Raw genomic sequence first — 15,669 nt, 5'->3', positions numbered from 1 at the left:
TCCTCAGCATCTCCTTAATCTTTCCCAAGAGCCACCGTGTCAGTGGACACAATACAGCAGCAACAGCCAGGGTATATGCTTCAAGGGCTGGACATGTTCTATGGTCAATGATAATGTGGCTCCAGACTGAAAGACACAAGTGCATAGACTGGATTTCAAAAGTACCTCATAGGGGGACATCTTTCAAAGCATTTAGTAGTTTTTTTTTGCTTAAAATTGTCGCAAAAAAAGTCGCACTTGCAACTACTCTCTTTTTTCTGCGACTTTTTGATTGTGCAGTGTCCTAACTCCTTAAAGGGGTACTCCGCCCCTGGCATCTTATCCCCTATCCAAAGAATAGGGGATAAGATGTTAGATCGCCGCGGTCCCGCTGCTGGGGACCCCGGGGATCGCCGCTGCAGCACCCCGCCATCATTACTGCACAGAGCGAGTTCGCTCTGTAAGTAATGGCGGGCGATACAGGGGCCGGAGCAGTGTGACATCAGGGCTCCGCCCCTCATGACATCACGGCCCATCCCCTTAATGCAAGTCTATGGCCCATAGACTTGTATTGACGGGGGTGGGCAGTGACGTCACAAGGGGCGGAGCCGTGACGTAACGATGCTCCGGCCCCTGTATTGCCGGTCGTTACGTGCAGAGCGATCTGGCTCTGCGCAGTAATGATAGCGGGGTGCTGCAGCAGCGATCCCCGGGGTCCCCAGCAGCGGGACCTCGGCAATCTGACATCTTATCCCCTATCCTTTGGATAGGGGATAAGATGTCTAGGGGCGGAGTACCCCTTTAAGGACGCAGGGTTTTTCAGTTTTTGCATTTTAATTTTTTCCTCATCACCTTCTAAAAATTATAACAATTTCAATTTTGCACATAAAATTCCATATGATGGCTTATTTCTTGCGCCACCAATTCTAATTTGCAGTGACATTACTCATTTCACCCAAAAATCCACGGCGAAATGGGAAAAAAATTAATTGTGCGACAAAATTGAAGAAAAAATTTAATTTTGTAACTTTTGGGGGCTTCCGTTTCTACGCAGTTCCTTTTTCGGTAAAAATATCACCTTATCTTTATTCTGTAGGTCCATAAGGTTAAAATGATACTCTACTTATATAGGTTGGATATTGTTATACTTCGGAAAAAAATCACAACTACATGCAGGAAAATTTATATGTTAGAACTTTTTTTTCTGCGTACAGGCCGTGCGGCGTGTTCTGAAGTTTTTATCGTTACCATTTTTGTATTGATTGGTCTTTTTGATCACTTTTTATTCATTTTTTCATGATATAAAAAGGGACCAAAAATACACTATTTCGGACTTTGGAATTTTCTGCGTGCACACCATTGACCGTAAGATTTAATTAGCAATATGCTTTTATAGTTTGGGCATTTCCGCACGCGACAGTACCACATATGTTTATTTTTATTTACACAGTTTTTTTATGGGAAAAGGGGGGTTATTCAAACTTTTATTAGGGAAGGGGTTAAATGACCTTTGTTCACTTTTTTTTTCACTTTTTTTTTTGCAGTGTTATAGCTCCCATAGGGACCTATAACACTGCACACACTGATCTCCTATGCTCAACCCTGCAAAGCCATAGCTTTGCACGGATCAGTGTGATAGAGGCTTAATTGCTCAAGCCTGTAGCTCAGGCTTGGAGCAATCAATCGACAATCGGACGCCGCAGAGACAGGTAAGGAGACCTCCACCTGCGTCCCAGCTGATTGGAACATCACGATTTTATCGCGATGTCCCGATCAGCCTGACTGAGCTGCCGGGAAGAGTTTACTTTTGTTTTCAGATGCGGCGGTCAACTTTGATCGCTGGGTCTGAAGGGTTAACAGCGCGCGGCACAACGATCAATGCCGCGCACTGTTAGCCCAGGGTCCCGGCTATGATTAGCAGCCGGGACCGAACCGGTGTGGTGTGGGGTCACGGCGTGACCCCGTTTTAAACACCAAGACCTACGTCCTTAAGGAGCTAAGCAAAAAATTAAACTCTTGCTTACCAAAGCAAAAAGTGTTTTTTGACTTGCAGTGGTCAGAGATTTATCAAGTGCGAAAGTCACAAAAAAGTCACATTACATGAAAAAACGTACTAAATTTACTCCAGCTCAGAAATAGAGCAGAAAAATCCACTATCAAGAAAGAAATTTATCAACAGACTGAAAGCAGTTGATAAATAAGTCGCACATGAGCAAAAAATTGTAAGAAAAAAAAAACTAAAAAAAAAGGAATACATAAGCAAACATTGATGAAGTCCCCCATTAAGTGCTAGAACACAGGATGGAATGGGTGGGAGTTTAAAACAAAGTTGCTATCATTTAGAGGGTTGAATGAATTAATAGATTAATGAATAAAAACAACAGGCTGTGTAATAATTTACACACCAAAGTACAGCTACTGTTTGCTTTAAAGCTTACCCTTTTCATCACAAAAGGGTTAAAATGCACTTAAAGGAGTTGTCTGGTGAAAAATAACTTATCCCCTATCAAAAGGGACCCCCACGATCTCCTGCATGGGGCCCTGGCATTCTGCTGGAAGGGGGCATGCTGACCCCGCACGGAGTGCAGGTCGACAAGCCCCTCCATATACCCCATAGAGATACATGGAGGGGGTGTGCCGGCCACGGCTTCCTGCGGGGGTCAGATGTCAACATCCAGCAAACTGCCAGGGCCCCGTGCAAGAGATCTTGGGGGTCCCAGTGCACGGACCCCCCACAATCTATAACTTATCCCCTATCCTTTGAATAGGGGATAAGTTATTTTTCACTAGACTAATCTCTTTAAAGTTATCTGGTTTATGCATCAATTCCAAATCTACATTTTCATCTGAAATAGATAATGCAGATTACGGATGAAAGTGTGCACAGGAATTAAATTTGCCTAAATTTTCCTTTGTGTGCCCATACCCTTAATGTGACTTTTGAATCCCGTTCCATTGCTTCAATGCATGCAAATTAACAATGAAGCAACTTTGCAGATAGTCTTAAATAATAACATTCTGCCGTTTTCGGCACACAGCTGTTATGTAGCCCTAGAGTATATGTCTACTCTTCATGATTACAGACGTCCTATAAACCGTATGTAGTCTTAGTCTGTAGAAACATGACACTCCCTTCCATCTGCCACCCTATTGCTTTCTCATACTAGACTGCACACAAGGGTTGTTTGTTGTCTGTAACCACTGGAGACATATGCCATGTAGCTGTATACTCAAAATAAAAGATTTTATTTTATTTACTTATTTATTTATTTACTTATTTATAAAACAACTGACTTTTTTTTGTAAAAACATTTTTACATTTTTTTTTTAAATTAGAAGTTGGGAAGCAATAAAAAAAAATGGTTTGCCTATCCTTCAAGACAATAGATTGAACTCTTGTAATATAGAGGTTAAGTATGGCCATCCAGACTTTCATATTATGTAAGCTGTTTAGCTATTCATTACTGTCCTCCATTGTTTTATTTATGTCATTGAATGTTGTTGTAAGTTGCTGATATCCTAAGGAGAAAAAGAACCATAAAGTACTTACAAAATTGGATGAACTTCCTTTGTCACTTTTCTGTTGTATATTGGCAGGTTTTGATGCTATCTGCAGTCCATCATTATTTCTTTATTATTTCACAAGCTGGCGGACTGCTCTTTAGTAGTTGTTTTGGAATCTCCCTCAGAAAATATTTTAGAACATATCCCGAGGGCATACAAATCACAGTGTGCTGTTTGACAGAATTTCAAAAAAGATTCTTTGATTCCTGATGTTCAACCAGCAGTAGGATATTTCTGTCCTGTCAAGCTGTGGCCAATTGTGAATCAAATACTCTAGCAGTGGATTAAAAAAAAGATATTGTACATGTTTAGAATTCTATGCGCTGCAATCTTCAGTTACACGGTTTACCTTCAATGTGTTCTTTCCTCAACTGAAAGCTATAGTTGTATCCAGCTGAATGCGTAATACATGCTTTGCAATAAAATGAAGACATACTGTAATCACAGATTTTAAATACCGTATATACTCGAGTATAAGCCGAGTTTTTCAGCAGCCCCCTCGGCTTATACTCGAGTGAACTCTCCGCCCTCAGTGGTCTTCAACCTGTGGACCTCCAGATGTTTCAAAACTACAACTCCCAGCATGCCCGGACAGCCATCGGCTGGGAGTTGTAGTTTTGAAACATCTGGAGGTTCGCAGGTTGAAGACCACTGCCCGGGCCTTCGTCATCATCCAGCCCCCCCTCCCCCTTTAGTTTTGTACTCACCTCCGCTCGGAGGAACGTTCGGGTGAGCTGGTTCGGGCCATCTGTGCTGCAGGACCATCAGGTGGGGAGGGATAGTCGTTCTGGGTGGGCCTCTTCTCCGCACTTCGCGCCCGGCCCCGTAATAATGACGTTGCCTTGACGACGATGCACAGGGACGTTGCGTCCTTGTGCGTTGTTGTCAAGGCAACGTCATTATTATTGGGGTGAAATTAGGGACCTCGCCTAATATTTGGGTCGGCTTATACTCGAGTATATACGGTAGTACCAAACAAGTCATTGGAAGCTGTACTGGAATACAAATATTAGAATAAAATATCTATCTTGTCAGGGCATTAGAGGTTGTTGTATGCAACAACAACCCAGACATTTTTAAGCAGAGTGATCACAAGTCATCTGTTCAAAATGTTCTTACCCCTCTTGAAATGCAGTGATCCCTCAACTTACAATAGCCTCAACATACAATAGTTTCAACATACAATGGTCTTTTCTGGACCATTGTAAGATGAAACCAGACTCAACATACAATGACAATCTGGACAAAGACAGTTCAGATCTGTGAAACTTGTCAATGTCCGAGAGAACTGACCAATCAGAATGGGCATTCACTGGTAAAACCCCTGTATTACTGAAGTGTATGCACTGACTGGTGTCTGATAGCACCCCCTACAGTACAGAGAGGTATTACGTGTTCTGTACTCTTTACCTGTACCAGGGTTACCTGCTCCTTTGGACACCAGGTGAGGGCGGCTCCATGTTACTTTTTTAGGACATTGCGTGTACTGTACAGGACCCTGAAGAAGCTCCTGTCCTCTACATAGACCATTGGCTGTCCAGGCATGCTGGGAATTGTAGTTTTGCAACAGCTGGAGGCTCCCTGCTTGGAAAACACTGACATAGACAGTGATTTACAGCTCCCAGCAGATCTTTCTTAGTTTTATATGTAAGGGCTTGCTTTATCTGTATTAGTTATATACTTATTGTTCTTTGATTCTCTCTTTTTCCTATTTTTGGATGACATTTTGGGGCTTTAGAACCAATTACCAGGTTTCCATAGAGTTCTGGTCTCAACATACAATGGTTTCAACATATAATGGTCGTCCCAGAACCAATTAAATGTAACTTGAGGGATCACTGTATATTCCCTTTTCATACCCTAGAATTGTTTCTTTTTTAAGTGCAAAATTCCCCCCTATGCCCTAGCACACCCAATTCTCTTATCACTTAGGCCATTTCACACAGAAGTATTTGGTTATTTGTGAACAAAACCCAGACAAAACACTAACCTGCCATAAGAAAGTGGCATGGTGTAGGGTATGCATGTGATATGAGCTGCAACTCATTGAAATGTCTTTGTGTTTACATGGTGCACAAATATCCGAGGTAGTAAGAACTGAAAAAGTTAACCCTTACAATATGTCCATGTAGCTGAAATGCGTCTTCACTAAAAGACTTCTTAATAGCGGTAAATTACTGTGATTTGTGAGGTAATAATTTTGTCAGCTTCTGTTATTTGTAAGCAGTGCTATTCTATGATGGTTGAAATATACATGTTTTTTCTTCAGGCACTTGAAGATGGCATAGCAGAACAGCTAGCTCTTGTGAAAACACTGAATGTATCTGGTGGAGAGATTGCTGAGCAGTCCTCAGCTGCTGACGCTGCTTGTATTAAAGATAATTTGGATACCTTAAATTCTCGCTGGAATACACTTAATAGAAAGCTACAAGAGAGAAGAAGAAGGTGAGTACTCCACTATGTATGTGAAAGTTTATCTAGGATTCCAACTAGTCATAGTCAAAGAGTTAATAGAGCACAATGTGCTTAGTTAATAGAGCCCCCCCCCCTTCATGTCCAATGCTTCTACAGTGCCATAGTAAAGGGGCCAAAAGCATTGCATCCTTCTCATTCAAATCAATCAGCTGTTCATGTAATGTATCAATCTAATGGGTCCTGATGAAGTTATTTTGAAACTGTTCTCACAAAACTATACATTAGTCTGCTTAATTTTGCCTTGTCCATAACATGGTGTCCTCACATCGGGACTGATTTTCAATGTAACAGGACTCTACTCTTATGGGTGTTATTGCAGTAAACTATTTATATTTGTGTTTTTTATTACCACACCACCAGGTCCCTCTTTTTGAAAATATCCTACACTAATCCTAACTATAAGCACAGTAGTGTATCTCTTACATTCCACTAAATACATAGCAGTATATGTATTTAATATAGTGTAAAGAATAAACAATAACTCAGGACACAAGGCTTTATACCTGCCCAAAGTAAAGGTACCAGAACAAGCTACTTTTCATCTGGATGACCACAGGATATATTAAAATGCAGTATCCAAATGTAGGGCTATTTAGAATCCATATGTATATTTTCTATTCTATGAAATTCTAAGTTTAGTCTTTTCGTTCTTGTAAATAAATATATTGAACTTCAACTAAACATGTTAGATTGTATCAATAACTTAAGCTTTGTGAGCCCTCTGATGACAGATTCAATCATTCCATTTCCTAAATAACACACTGAAAATACAAAGTTAGATGAACAATATTGACTTTGCTAGAAATGCTTTGCAGTTGCAAAAAATCTTGCGTAGTAAAAATAAATAAATCAGTCAATACTTTTTCTCTGTCTGTCTAAGCTGTTATGAATCTATATTACTCCATATGCCAGTGAAAGTATTCAATCCAGTAAAAGTGGTCAATCTTTGTGTGCTGCTGGATTATAAATATTTACACACTTTTTTTTGGGAGGGAAAGTGGCTTTTAGAACTGGAATAAACTGTAAGGACGTTCATGAGTATTTCGAGCAATAAGGAGATTTTGCTACTGCAAGAAAGGAGAGCCAACTACCAATGACAGCCGGGCTCTCCATGATGTAGAAAAAGATTGTTTATTTCTGTCCCTGCTTTTCCAATACTGTATCTATAGCACTCAATAAACTCTGTGTACACAGCTCCACAGCTCCATCCTGGGATTATGTGAACCAGAAGGGCCAGGTATCTGCAATAACTTCTGGATCCTAGAAGACCTAGACCAGCTCTACAGGGAGTGTAAAAGAGTTGTGTTCTCCAGTTAACCCCAGTTACAGAAAAAACAGCAATACCAATGTATTGTACTTTTAAAGTACCCCTGAAGTTCTTTAATGGCCTTACACCCAGTATTAATGGAATCAAACAACTTGCTGTGCCATCTATAGAACAAGGCTAGAATAATATGAGGTTATGGTTTATTTAAGCATATTGTTCCATGTGTGACAATCACAATCCATTAGACTTATTCCACTCATGATGAAAAGTAAAACTGATTTGTTTGCATCTAAGAAGTTTTCTGTTTTTACAGTTTTAACTAAAGATTCACACACCAAGATTTTTTCGAGCATGTCAAACTACTATTGAACAAAATGCCTGCCAGAAATGGAACAGAGTCCTTCCACTTTAGGCTGGGTCCACATCACGTTTTCAGCCATACGGGATCGTATATGGCTGGAGGGAGCTAAAATTGGGCGCTCCTGTATCCCTGCCGTATGCCGCCCGTATGTAATTTATTGCAATGAGCCGACTGGAGTGAAACGCTGACTCCGGTTGGCTAATTTTTGCCCTGTATGCAGTTTTCCCACTGGACATAAACCATGGTGGACCACGGTTTTAGGTCCAGTGGAAAACCGCATACAGGGTGCCCGGTATTAGCTCCCTCCAGCCATATGCGGTCCCGTATGGCTGAAAACGGGATGTGAACCCAGCCTTACTGAGTGGAAATTGATTCATCAAGAAAAGTCTTTAGTGTTCCTAGTCTTTTATTGCACATAGTAAAGTGGATTAGGCTAGCTTCTGTAGCCAATTGTCTTAAGATGACCATATACATGAGATAAATGTCAGTCAAACCCACCCAAAAACAGGTACACACTCAAATGAGCTGAGCATATATGTGTATGAATGGCTGGGTGAACCCCCCCATCATATGTGTATGGTCAGCCTAATAGGCCGAGACACATTGAACCTAAGATTAGAAATAATGGTATAAATTGTAGGTTCTCTTGCAATGAATTTAGAATTATTCTTTATTTTATATAGCCAACAGGTAATTGCAATATGAGTCATAAATGTCATAATTATATCAAATTAAAAATCTACAATTTTTTTTATTTTTTTATTAAATTTTTTTTGCTTTAGATGTATTTTCTTCAGTATTCCTTGAAAATAACACATGGAAATCTCAAATGTAACACGTGAAAATCCCAGATGCTCTGCATGTTTTTGCCTAGTCATTAAGGTACTTACTTAACCCCTTAAGGACCAGGCCATTTTATACCTTAAGGACCGGAGCGTTTTTTGCAATTCTGACCACTGTCACTTTAAACATTAATAACTCTGGAATGCTTTTAGTTATCATTCTGATTCCAAGATTGTTTTTTGTGACATATTCTACTTTAACTTAGTGGTAAAATTTTATGGTAACTTGCATCCTTTCTTGGTAAAAAATCACCAAATTTGATGAAAAAAATGAAAATTTTGCATTTTTCTAACTTTGAAGCTCTCTGCTTGTAAGGAAAATGGATATTCAAAATATATTTTTTTGGGTGTTCACATAAACAATATGTCTACTTTATGTTTGCATCATAAAATTGATGAGTTTTTACTTTTGGAAGACACCAGAGGGCTTCAAAGTTCAGCAGCAATTTTGAAATTTTTCACAAAATTTTCAAACTCACTATTTTTCAGGGACCAGTTCAGTTTTGAAGTGGATTTGAAGGGTCTTCATATTAGAAATACCCCATAAAAGACCCCATTATAAAAACTACAACCCCCAAAGTATTCAAAATGACATTCAGTAAGTGTATTAACCCTTTAGGTGTTTCACAGGAATAGCAGCAAAGTGAAGGAGAAAATTCAAAATCTTCATTTTTTACACTCGCATGTTCTTGTAGACCCAATTTTTGAATTTTTGCAAGGGGTAAAAAGGAGAAAATTTTTACTTGTATTTGAAACCCAATTTCTCTCGAGTAAGCACATACCTCATATGTCTATGTTAATTGTTCGGCGGGCGCAGTAGAGGGCTCAGAAGGGAAGGAGCGACAAATGGTTTTTGGGGGGCATGCCGCATTTAGGAAGCCCCTATGGTGCCAGGACAGCAAAAAATAAACACATGGCATACCATTTTGGAAACTAGACCCCTCAGGGAACGTAACAAGGGGTAAAGTGAACCTTAATACCCTACAGGTGATTCACGACTTTTGCATATGTAAAAAAATATATATATATATTTTTTACCTAAAATGCTTGGTTTCCCAAAAATTTTACATTTTTAAAAAGGGTAATAGCGGAAAATACCCCCCCCCCCAAAAAATTTGAAGCCCAATTTCTCCCGATTCAGAAAACACCCCATATGGGGGTGAAAAGTGCTCTGCTGGCGCACTACAGGTCTCAGAAGAGAAGGAGTAACATTTGGCTTTTTGAAAGCAAATTTTGCTCTGGGGGCATGCCGCATTTAGGAAGCCCCTATGGTGCTAGAACAGCAAAAAAAAACACATGGCATACCATTTTGGAAACTAGACCCCTCGGGAAACGTAACAAGGGGTAATGTGAACCTTAATACCCTACAGGTGTTTCACGACTTTTGCATATGTAAAAAAAAATATATTTTTTTTACCTAAAATGCTTGGTTTCCCAAAATTTTTACAATTTTAAAAAGGGTAATAGCAGAAAATACCCCCTAAAATTTGAAGCCCAATTTCTCCCGATTCAGAAAACACCCCATATGGGTGTGAAAAGTGCTCTGCTGGCGCACTACAGGTCTTAGAAGAGAAGGAGTCACATTTGGCTTTTTGAAAGCGAATTTTGCTCTGGGGGCATGCCGCATTTAGGAAGCCCCTATGGTGCCAGGACAGCAAAAAAAAACACATGGCATACCATTTTGGAAACTAGACCCCTCGGGGAACGTAACAAGGGGTAACGTGAACCTTAATACCCTACAGTTGTTTCACGACTTTTGCATATGTAAAAAAATATATATATTTTTACCTAAAATGCTTGTTTTCCCAAAAATTTTACATTTTTTAAAAGGGTAATAGCAGAAAATACCCCCCAAAATTTTTTAGGCAATTTCTCCCGAGTACGGCGATACCCCATATGTGACCCTAAACTGTTGCCTTGAAATACGACAGGGCTCCAAAGTGAGAGCGCCATGCGCATTTGAGGCCTAAATTAGGGATTGCATAGGGGTGGACATAAGGGTATTCTACGCCAGTGATTCCCAAACAGGGTGCCTCCAGCTGTTGTAAAACTCCCAGCATGCCTAGACAGTCAACGGCTATCTGGCAATACTGGGAGTAGTTGTTTTGCAACAGCTGGAGGCTCCGTTTTGGAAACAGTGGCGTACCAGACGTTTTTCATTTTTATTGGGGAGGGGAGGGGGGCTGTGTAGGGGTATGTGTATATGTAGTGTTTTTTACTTTTTATTTTATTGTGTGTTAGTGTAGTGTAGTGTTTTTAGGGTACAGTCGCACGGGCGGGGGGTTCACAGTAGTTTTCTCGCTGGCAGTTTGAGCTGCGGCAGAAATTTGGCCGCACCTCAAACTCGCAGCCGGATACTTACTGTAATCCTCCGCCCATGTGAGTGTACCCTGTACATTCACATTGGGGGGGGGGAACATCCAGCTGTTGCAAAACTACAACTCCCAGCATGTACGGTCTATCAGTGCATGCTGGGAGTTGTAGTTTTGCAACAGCTGGAGGCACACTGGTTGTGAAACACCGAGTTTAGTAACAAACTCAGTGTTTTGCAACCAGTGTACCTTCAGCTGTTGCAAAAGCTACAACCCCCAGCATGTACGGACAGCGGAAGGGCATGCTGGGTGTTGTAGTTATGCAACAGCTGGAGGCATACTATTTTGGCTGGGGATGCTGGGGATTGTAGTTATGCAACAGCTGGAGACACACTGGTTTGCTACTTAACTCAGTGTGCCTTCAGCTGTTGCAAAACTACAACTCTCAGCAGTCACCGACAGCCAACGGGCATGCTGGGAGTTGTAGTTATGCAACCCCCAGATGCACCACTACAACTCCCAGCATGCACTTTAGCTGATTATGCAAGCTGGGAGTTGTAGTTATACAACAGCTGAAGGTACACTTTTCCATAGAAAGAATGTGCCTCCAGCTGTTGCAAAATTACAAGTCCCAGCATGCCCATAAGGGAATGCTGGGAGTTGTGGTGGTCTGCCTCCTGCTGTTGCATAACTACAGCTCCCAGCATGCCCTTTTTGCATGCTGGGAGCTGTTGCTAAGCAACAGCAGGAGGCTGTCACTCACCTCCAACGATCCTCGCCGCACAGGTCAGTCCCTCGTCGTCGCCGCCGCTGCTCCTGGGGCCCCGATCCCAACATTGACGCCGGGGATCGGGGTCCCCAGCACCCGGGGTGCATGTCCCGCACCCGCTCACGTCCTCCGGAAGAGGGGCGGAGCGGGTTGCGGGAGTGACACCCGCAGCAGGCGCCCTGATTGGTCGGCCGGTAATCCGGCCGACTAATCAGGGCGATCGTGAGGTGGCACCAGTGCCACCTCACCCCTGCTGGGTCTGGCTGTTCGGGGCCGTCTCTGATGGCCCCGATCAGCCAGTAATTCTGTCAGTAATTCAGCAGGCATCGGGCACCGGCTCCGCTCCAGATGGTTGCGGGGGGCGGGTAAAACACATGACGTTCTCACGTCATGTGTCCTTAAGGGGTTAAACAACGAGATTATGAAATAGTTAAGCATGTTACAGACATACTGCAGTCCAAAGTAAAATGTACTGTGCTTTTTGTGTATAAAGACATCAGCAGTCATTGTACAGTAGAATCTTATATGTTAAAAACCATCTACAGTATACTATATATGCACTAATTCCAGCCATCACTGCTATATAGATCTCCAGTAACAAGCTAGCTACCTAGATCTTAAAGTTTTATGACCCAAGTAAAAATCCATGTTCATAGGGATAAAAACACTTGCTAATTTATTGTTGTGTTTAGTATTCATTAAACATTTATGGAAAGATATGTTTAAGTGTTTGAAGTCCAGTCCAGTGCTGCAGTGCGGAGACGCCACAGGCATTATTAAATATCTCATCGCTCCTGTAATTCCAGGTGTTCATAGTAATGTCTCTGCACTAGGTTTATATACAAAATACACCCATACAGCTTATGTACCATTGCACCCGGAGCAGCTTTCATTATGCCGTACAGGTGTATTTTGTATATAAACCTAGTATATTTAATAGTGGTACTTTTAGTCGCCATACCCCCCTTTATTAAAAAAATGTATGCAAAATAAATCCATCCCGGCAGAACTGTACAACAAGCTGATTCAATCTTCTGCACACGGCAGTGTAAACTATTTCTGCAGAACATTGCAGCTAGAAATCTTGAATGCCATATATATATATATATATATATATATATATATATATATATATATATATATAAAGCACCAGTCTAAGAATATTATTTGTTTATTCTAACCTTTACTGTAATACTATATTCATTTTCACAGGCTGCTTTGCATGTTAACATCGGCTGGCCGGGGCTCTCAGTTCCCTGCCCTGCTCACAAAAATAGTTCACAGCTTTTTTTATTTTATTTAAATATCTTTATTGATAATTCATAAACTTACAAAAATACAGAAATATATTCATATTACGTACAGTCAAAACTTCCATTTCTATATTCAACACTAATACATAATTTTACCCCTTTTTTCTTTCCCCCTTTTTCTTTTCCCCTTTAAATACCCTTACCCTTCCCCACCCTACCGACCATGAGAGGAGAGAAAAAAATAATTAAAAAAAGGATTTTACAATATTTCCATATTTTTCTCAATCTGGCTTTGCCTTTCTCCCCTTTAGCCCAAATTTGCTCCTTCCTCATCACATTTTGGACCTCTCTGCCACTCCACTACGTTAGGTCCTTCCGGCCCAACCCAGTTTTGAAGAATTATCAATTTTGCATAAAACTAAGTCCGGCATACGTATCCCTTAGCATTACCCACATTTTCTACACCTCCTAGAACTATGAATACTATAGTTCAGGGGATCCTCCTCCCAATTTTTGCTTCAATGTTTAACACTACCTATTCCCAGTAGCTGGAAATTACTTGACAATCCCACATGTATGAAGTTGGGATCTTCTCTATCACATTTCAAGCATTTTGATGAGTTACAGATACCAAATTTCTTCACATGCGCAGGGGTATAATAAACCCTATGTAACACCTTAAATGGTGAACTTTTGTGCTGCATGTTTAACGATACCATACTCGCATTAACCCTAATATTACACTGTGCTTCATTCAACAATACCACTAATTATTTGACCCATTTCTTTTCTATAGTATTCTACCCATCTTCCTCTAACCACAAATGTAATTGTTTATATAACTGTGATAAATTCTTTTTACCTATATTCCAACTAATCAAGATTTCATAAAATGTATGAGTTTTTATATTAAATATACTTTTATCTACTGTGCTTGTTACTGCATGTTTGATTTGCAGGTAGCATAGAATATCCTTATATTTTGTCCCAAATTTTTCTTTAAAGTAGTGAAAACTGTGCAAAATTCCATTTTCAAACATTTGACTATGTTATGGGCAACGCTCCAGCCATTCAGCCCGGCCGTGAGTGCACTCCTTCCTATTCTTGCGGTTAGAGATGAGCGAAGTGAAACTGACAAACGCGAATATGTTACAAATTTCATGAAATATTTGATTTGCAATAGATACGAATATCGCCAAGATTCTATTGTGCAAATCGCTTCATTAAACTCCATGTACTGCAGTGCAGGCTCCAGAGCATCTAAAATGGTGGATCCACATGTCAGCACATGGGGCAAAGAGAGCTGGGAAGGCGGGAAGGCAAAGCGGGAAGGGAAGTAGGCGGGATGACCCTGAATCACATGCAGGATGCAGCCTATCAGCAGCCAGTCACCCCTGTGATGTCACAGCCCTATATACTCGGCAGCCATTTTGCGGCTTGTCAGATCATCAATTACATTGCATAGAGATAGAACGGACATTGCTGTGTGTGTGTTGCACAGAAAAGCTCATTCCAGCAGTGTTTCACATCCTGGTCACATCAGCGTCCTGGTGGACAGAGAGCAATGTTTTTTTTTCACTCAAAAGGATTTTTACTGCAGCCATTAACTTTCCAGTTACTTTATTCAGCATTGTATTACAGAGAGGGGCACATAGCTGTGTGTTGCCTCATACATTTCAACAAGCTGCCTAAACTTCGTAAACCTTAGCAGAGGAGGCAGGAATAATTTATCAGTGCAATTCAGTGTCTTTGTTCAACAACAAACCATCTGCTGGTTATACTAGTCTGTAGACCGTATAATACCCAGCAGTCCATTCCTAATAGTCTTTTACAGAGTGCAATTTTGTGTTTAGTACACAGCTTTTTTGTGCTGCAGCACTGTTGTGTACTGCTGGTGTTGTGCAAAAATAAATAAAAAATAAACGTACTGTAGTGCATTTTTCTGCCCTTACCCTATAAGTGAATACCACAACCTACATCTAAGTGGTGTACTATTTTGTGGCTGTTAATCTGTCAAGGGTTTAAATACAGTGAAAAGAAAGCCAAAAGTAATCACCGGCTAATGTTTTTACTCAGATACTTTTTTAAGTGTACTGTAGCACATTTTTCGGCCATCATAAGTGCATATCACATAGGTACATCTAAGTAGTGTACTATTTTGTACATGTTAATCTGTCAAGGGCCTAGATACTGTGAAAGTCCAGGCAAAAGTAATCACCATCTGGTGTTTTACTAAAATATGTTTTTTTAAACATACTTACCACTTTTTTCTGCCCTCATAAGTGCATAACTGCATACCACATACATACATACATCTCAATAGTGTACTATTTTGTACCTGTTAATCTGTCAAGGGCCTAGATACTGTGAATGTCCAGGCAAAAGTAATCACCGACTGGTGTTTTACAAAAATACAGAGTTTTTAAGCGTACTGTAGTGCATTTTTCTGCTCTCATAAGTACATACCATATAGGTACATCTAAGTAGTGTACTATTTTGTACCTGCTAATCTGTCAAGGGCCTAGATCCTGTGAAAGTCCAGGCAAAAGTAATCACCAGCTGGTGTTTTACTAAAATATGTTTTTTTAAGCGTACAGTAGCAAATTTTTCTGCCCTCATAAGTTCATACCACATACCTACAACTAAGTGGTGTACTATTTTGTGCCTGTTAATCTGTCAAGGGCCTACATACTGTGAAAGGACAGCCAATAGTACACACCTGCTGCTGTTCTAGACAAATACTGCTTTATTGAACAACCTTTAGGGGGTTGCCACCTCTCGGGGATAAGCCCTTACTAGATACCCTCCCCTAAAAATCAACTTTTATTGAATTTATATAAAATCTTA

At 40.6% G+C, this 15,669-nt stretch overlaps 1 protein-coding gene across 2 annotated transcripts in view; it reads left to right on the top strand.

The window, feature by feature from the left end:
• Positions 1 to 15,669, top strand: part of DMD (dystrophin) — a 2,642,350-nt gene that overhangs the window by 1,492,975 nt on the left and 1,133,706 nt on the right. For both annotated transcript variants that reach the window (XM_056556147.1, XM_056556148.1), the window contains exon 45: positions 5,813 to 5,988. In XM_056556147.1, the coding sequence (XP_056412122.1) occupies positions 5,813 to 5,988 (176 nt within the window). The remainder of the gene's footprint in view (positions 1 to 5,812; positions 5,989 to 15,669) is intronic.

The sequence above is a fragment of the Hyla sarda genome, chromosome 2, assembly GCF_029499605.1.
Source record: "Hyla sarda isolate aHylSar1 chromosome 2, aHylSar1.hap1, whole genome shotgun sequence".
In the NCBI taxonomy this organism is placed as follows: Eukaryota; Metazoa; Chordata; class Amphibia; order Anura; family Hylidae; genus Hyla; species Hyla sarda.
The sequence above is the reverse complement of the archived record's forward strand: the minus strand, read 5'-3'. Positions and strand labels throughout refer to the sequence as shown.